General features: G+C 53.8%; 1 protein-coding gene across 1 annotated transcript in view; it reads right to left on the bottom strand.

The window, feature by feature from the left end:
* Positions 1-1,639: 1,639 nt before the first annotated feature.
* The window catches only part of VPS72 (vacuolar protein sorting 72 homolog), a 7,956-nt gene continuing 3,142 nt past the window's right edge, over positions 1,640-6,453 (bottom strand). Inside the window, exons 2-6 of the mRNA XM_032781229.1 lie at positions 6,057-6,299; positions 4,873-4,984; positions 4,422-4,601; positions 3,314-3,458; positions 1,640-2,554 (exon numbers count right to left, since the gene is read on the bottom strand). Of these exons, the coding sequence (XP_032637120.1) occupies positions 2,164-2,554; positions 3,314-3,458; positions 4,422-4,601; positions 4,873-4,984; positions 6,057-6,299 (1,071 nt within the window). The 3' untranslated portion in view covers positions 1,640-2,163. The remainder of the gene's footprint in view (positions 2,555-3,313; positions 3,459-4,421; positions 4,602-4,872; positions 4,985-6,056; positions 6,300-6,453) is intronic.

The following is a 6,453-nucleotide window of genomic DNA, read 5'->3' as shown; positions in this document are numbered from 1 at the left end:
GCGAGATCACATAGACAGGCTGGTTATCAATCACTCCAACTGCCCAGCCAGTTTTCCCAGAGCCCTGCAGACCCCCAGTGGTCAAATGCCAGAATTGCCACTTGAAGGGGGCAGCTCTCGGTTGCCCGTTTTGCTTTGCAGGTGGGGTGGGCCTGAGATGAGGCCTCAGCAGCAGGAAGGGCTCCCGCTGATCAGAACCAACCACACAGGCATCCTGGCAGAGCTGAGAAGAGAGGATCCCTCTCACTCCAGACCCCATGTGACCGCACTGGGAATCCTGGCTTTAGCTCAGGATCAGACACAGACTGGCTCAGACGAGCGGATAAGACAGAGCTCTGTGAGGCAGGGATCATCTCTTTGATGTGCCCATACTGCACCTAGCACAGTGGACTGCTGGTCCATGACTGGGGGTCCCAGCTGCTACCATAATACCCCTAATAAATAACATACAGCACCATGGGATCCTGGTCCATGACTGTGCCTCCAAGCTGTTATCGTAATACACCTAATAAAGGTCCCTTCTGGCCTGTAATCTATTAAACTGAATTAGAGAAGAGAAACAGAAGGGAGGTGCGGGTGGGGGGCTGATTTATGAGGACAGCTTAATGGAGGTGTGTGGTAAGGAAAGGATGAGTTTGCAGTTAAGGCCCTGGACTGGGACTCTAGAGATCTGGATTCAATTCCCAGCTCTGACTCCCCATATTAGCGTGAGACCTTCTGCCTCAGTTTCCCTATCTGTAAAATGGGGATAATGCTAAATCGCTGGGAGGATCAATACACAACTATGGGCAAAGCATTAAGCTACTTTGGGGACAAGGCTGGATAAGATGCTAGACAGGCAGAACTAAGCTGTACCCTGTGGGCAAGGGGTGGGGTGGGGGGGACGATGACAGCCAGCTGCAAGGAAGAAGAATTGCTTGGGGAGTAACTAGGAGCGAGAGAGAGAAATTTAAGCTGAAGCTCAGGAATGGCTTCTTAACAAGCTCTCCAGTGCAGCAGACTCATCCCCCAAGGCACAGAAGCCCCAGTGCCAAAGACATTTAAAACCAGAGTGGGGTAGAGAGGGGACAGGGATCAAGCTGGCAGTGGATATAGGCAGAAAATTGGCTGGGCTGGGGCAGGGAGGGCGACTGAGGAAATTGCCTTTGGAATGGGGGGTTCTTTTATTTCCCTTCTCTCCTTATTGAAGCAGCTGGGCTGGCGATGCTGCCTGACAACCCCGAGGAATAACACGCTGCTCTGAACCTCCCGGGGGCGTTACTGACACTTATCAGAGCCCTGGAGGCTGGCCAAACCCACTAGCAGGAGGCAGACACCAACTAACCTGTCTGAGACCCAGAACCGCCTGGACCTTACAGCCCTGCCAAGGCTCCAGTCAGCACCACGAGTCAGGGTTTCAGCACAAATGGCTCCTTGCGCCTCTGGCTTTTGCAGTGGGAGTTTTACCCTGCCTGCAGTCTCAGCTAGAACCAACTGAATGGCACCTGGTGCCTGACGCTCTCCAGGGCAGGGCAGTCGTACACTGGCACTGCTCCTGCTGTAGCTGATCAGTAAGAAGGGGATGTTAGGCTGCAGCAGAATCCGGCCTTGTTCACCGGCTCCTCCCCTCCCTGCAATGAGCCACACAGTGCAGACAGCGTCTGTCCTGTCATTTTATTATCTTTCTAAACGGATAAACAACAGGCACCATTTCTGAGCTTAAAATCCATCCTGCTCCTTACAGAATAAGTGATCCCACCCACTGCATGCCTCTGCTGGTGCACCCTGGTTTGTTTTTCGTAAGGTCTCCCAGAAGGGACGGGCTGTGCACGCTGGTTTGTTTTTCATAGGGTCTCCCAGGAGGGACAGGCTGTGCACACTGGTTTGTTTTCCGTAGGATCTCCCAGGAGGGATGGGCTGTGCAGGCTGGTTTGTTTTCCATAGGGTCTCCCGGGAGGGAGGGGCTGCGCAGGCTGGTTTGTTCTGGTAGGACCGCTGCAGGCATTGATTTTTTCTTTAAAAAATGAAATAAATAAAGAGCAATGAACCACCACCCGTTAAAGTTTGAAAAACAAAGATACGTAGGGAAGGAGGAGGACGGGTGGGTCAATATTCAGCCACCCAAAGGTGCCTGTGTCCATTTAAGAAGTTCCCTCCTGGAAAGAGAACAGACACTCCTAGGCTTTATGTGGCCGGGACGGTTTGTTTGATGATGATTTTCTGCCTGGTTGCCCGGACATTTGGGTCCATTGCGGGCGGCCCTGCCCCCAGGGCCGCAGAAGCTGCTGCGTTGGGCAGCCCATGGGCAGTGATGTATTTCTTGTAGGCCTCACGGATGATTTTGAAGGCCCGGATGTTGGAGTAGGGGATGTCGGTGATGGGGTCCCTGTAAACGGCTGGCTTGTGGGTGACGGGGCAGATCTCCTTCACAGGCAGCTTGGGCTGCTTGGCTTTAGGGAAGAAGCGCTCAAAGGTCTCATCATCGCTGAAGGTGATGAAGGTGCGAGAACATTTGCCAGCCGGGGAGGCAGCAGCCTGGGGAGTCTCTGCTGTTTGCTGCATGTCTTGATCCAACCTGGGGGTGGGGAGAAAACACAGGTATCAGCTCGAGCTTCAAATGCAACAGTGGGAGTAAGAACATCCAGGGCTCTGGGGATGAGGGGGCACAAGGACACACAGGGCTTTTGGAGAGGTGCAGGGGGTACAAAGGATGTACCAGGCACTTGTGCTCAGTAAATATCTTCAGGCAACCTCTGCACAAGGCAAGGTGCGAACCCCACACAAATCCCAGCTTGAGGCAGCAGGTTCTAGCAAAAGAAGGCATGGCCCTTCCTTGTCCAAGCCTGAGTTCTATTCCTACCATCCCCAGCTGAGATATCCTTGGAGTACGGGAGGTGCTAGGGATCAGCATGGGCCTGAGCTGTGTTTGAAACTCAAGCTAGGTCCAGGTGGGAATTCCACAACTGGCCCCCGTCCTCAGCCAGAGACTAACCAGGGCCCAAACACCTGTCGCCTGGGGGGTCCAGATCACACTCATGCGGCTAACGACAAAGAAATCAGTGGCTGTTGGAACTCAGGATCCAGTTCAGAGAAGCAGCTGAAGGCTGGGATGCCAAACAGGACTGACTGAATGGTTGGGGTCTGCGGGATGGGGCTGACGTCTCCCATGAGCTGGCTCAGGGGAATCCCCTAGGAAGTGGGGTTGGCGCCTGCCAGCCAGAGTGCAGGAGTCAGCAGGGACAGTGAGACCTCGGAGGGAGCTGACAGCCCATCCCGAGGGGCCGGAGTTCAGGCTAGGGAGATGGGAGGAGTGAATGCAATCCCTAACGCCTACCCTTCCACATCCACGTTCTCCTCCTTCACCCCGAGGTCAGTGATCAGTGGCATGGTCACCGAGTAGTAGCGGATCACTGGCCCCACGCACTTCCGCTTCTTCTGCACATGCTTCCTCTTGTCAGCTTCCAGCCGCTCGTAGGTCTCTGCAAGAGTAAACGAACCAAGGGTGAACGGAGCAGGGCTCGGAACAATGGGGCAGCTTGGAAAACACCACCAGTCATCAATCCAGCTACTGAGCCCACTCGACTGCCCTCAGAGCTCTGGGCTCTTTGCTTCACATTGGGAGGTACCACATGGAAGCACTGCAAGAGCCATTAACTGTGACTGCGACTCCAGCATTTCAGAGGGATTTGTGCCACACCAGCAGCTCTCACACTGCAGGGCGCAGGTCACCACTGGTCTGCAAACTCCTTCCTGGCAGTCTGAGAGCCAAGGAGGGGGACATGGGCTCCCATAAGGGGTGGCTGGTATCTGAGCCAGAGAACTCCTGTGTTATGCCTACAATTCTGAACCATTCATCATGGTGAGTGGAGGTGCCTAGGCATGTCTATATATCATCCACAGAACTAATGCTTGGGTAGCATTATCCACGCTTACAGTTGGGGAAACCAAGGCACAGAGCAGTGACAAGAATGGCCCCTGGCAGAGATGGAAATAAAACCCGGAGTCCAGATTCCACCCCCACACTGCTCTAACCACTAGACTCCACTCTCCTTCAAGAACTGGGAACAGAACCCCGGAGTCCTAACTCCAGGTCCCTTGTTCAGCTACTAGATAATACACCCTTCCAGAGCTGGCACTGGAACCTAGGCGTTCCAATTCCCAATCTTGTGCTCTGCCTATCAGATCATGTGGTCTCCAGTGGACCAGTACAGCCCTGACTGGTGTGCCAGGGTCCTGCTGGCAGCCTGTGTGCTTCCCAGGCCCTCCCATTCAGCTGCTCTAAGCCCCATTCTTACATAAGCCCCTAACCCCAGTCATTTCACTCCCTGACCCCACGCCGCTCATGTCTTTCTTTGTGTGGCTCAATTCTGCCACTGCAGTGGGGGGAGGGCTATTGCCTGAAGACCTCACAAGCCTCTTGCCCTCCTACCCATGTCACTCACCCAGAGACCGCAGGTTAATCTCCTCTGTGATCTTGGCCTCCTCCAGCAGCTCCTCCTGCGTCAGCGGCCTGTCACAGTTCGGCCCCCCCTTCTTGCGCTTCGACTGCACCTGACGCTCCTGGACACGCAGGAAGGTCTGGCGCGTGTGCTCCGTAGTCGACTGGCGCATGTACTTGCGGCCTGTAGGCCCAAGGAGTGGGAGGGAAAGTCAGGACATTGGGTAAGGCAGGCAGAGACAGCGTAGCTACCAAGAAACCAGCCAAGCAGCCCCACAATGATTCCTCCCTGTCTGTGGATCACAGCTCAGCCCAGCAGCTGTACTTGAATAACCTTGAATCAAACCTCTGCCCTGCAAATCGATGCAGCAGCTTCAAGAAAACCTTACAAACAATTGGTTTATGCTCACCTAAAGGCAATACATTTGATCCTAATGAGCGTCAGACACACTTACTGTCTCCCACTTCATCCTGGAGTTCCAGGGGTGCAGACTTCTCCTCTCGCGCCTTCTGGGAGCTGCTAGCAGCTGTATCGGGCTTCTTGGGTCTCAGGCTTTTGATAGGCTCCTAGTTGGTTCAGAAAAGAAGTGATCCAAGGAAAGATAGAACCTGCTGGGGGGCTTGCTATTTAATGCTGCTTTGGAGATTTCAACCCTATTTAAATAAAGGGGGGCGGGAAATAGCTCAGTGGTTTGCACATTGGCCTGCTAAACCCAGGGTTGTGAGCTCAATCCTTGAGGGGGCCATTTAGGGATCTGGGGAAAAATCTCACAGGGAGATGGTACTTGGTCCTGCTGCGAAGACAGGGGACTGGACTCAATGACCTTTCACGGTCCCTTCCAGTTCTAGATTCTACTGAAGAGTCACAAGGGATTTTGGAGTTTGTTTTTGAGAGAGGGGCCCCGGCCAACATAAACACCTTTAAAAAGAAAAGTGCTTTGCCCATATTACTAGTTACATGTTTGATTACAGAAAGAACATGTTCAACCTCTGATTTACATTGACCATTGCTGCAGTCTATTTAGTATGGTCAGTTTCTAACCACTAGACATCACTCCCTCCAAGAGCCAGGAATAGAACCCAGGAGTCCTGACTGCCAATCTCCTGGTTAAACATGAGGCCACACTCCATCCCAGAGCTGGAAACAGAACCCAGGAGCCCTGCCCAGGAGTCTGCACTCCCACTCCTGAAAGGCACTAATTGAAGATGTTTTCAAGGTTCTGCTGCTGATCATAAACGAAAAAGCCTATAAATGGAATTTCTGCCAACTCCCCGGCTACCCCCTAAACTAGATTACAATCTGGTTGTACTGAGAGTTTTGGCAGCAGCTTTCATGTGGGTCCCTCGCTCAGCCTAACACGACTATAGCAGAAACAGTGGTTAGACAGCTGGTGAGTTGAGACCACTGCCTGTCATGCTGACTGTGGTTGTCTTGTTGTTTCCTTGTGCACCTCTGTCTGTGTCTACCTGGTGTCTCCCGTCTTGTACTTCAACTGGATGCCCTTTGGGGCAGAGACCATCATTTTCTTCGCTGTCCATACAGCACCCAGTAGTCCTGACCCATGACTGGTGGGTGCTCTTAGGTGCTACCCCAATACAGACCCAAACCCAGCACCACAACCAGCTGCTTTGTCCTCACCTTGTAAGCCTTGGTGACCACCCTGCGTTTCCTCTTGGGCTCGTCATCGTCCTGGTCACTGGCTGGCTCGTCGCCCTCATCAATGTCAAAGTCTGAGTCCACTTCATCATCGCTGTCCGACTGGTCGCCTTTGTACTCGTCATCTCCCGACTCCTGCCCAGGAGACGGGGGGCAAACAACAGTCACGGCTGAGCTGATCCCACTGACCCTTAGGGAGTCCCACTCCCACAGGCATGCTCCCCCCTATGGGCCCCGCCACCCTCACCCCAACACACCCTGGCCCCACCACAGCTGTCCCCCAAGTGGCCCACACCCCCCAACTCAGCCTCCACAGGGCCTTGGTACACACTCCCCCGCCCCCCAACTCTGCCTGTTCCCATCCACAAAGCCCCTCCAC

The sequence above is a fragment of the Chelonoidis abingdonii genome, chromosome 11 (assembly GCF_003597395.2).
Source record: "Chelonoidis abingdonii isolate Lonesome George chromosome 11, CheloAbing_2.0, whole genome shotgun sequence".
In the NCBI taxonomy this organism is placed as follows: Eukaryota; Metazoa; Chordata; order Testudines; family Testudinidae; genus Chelonoidis; species Chelonoidis abingdonii.
Note: the sequence above shows the minus strand (reverse complement) of the source record. Positions and strands in the feature narration are given on the sequence as shown.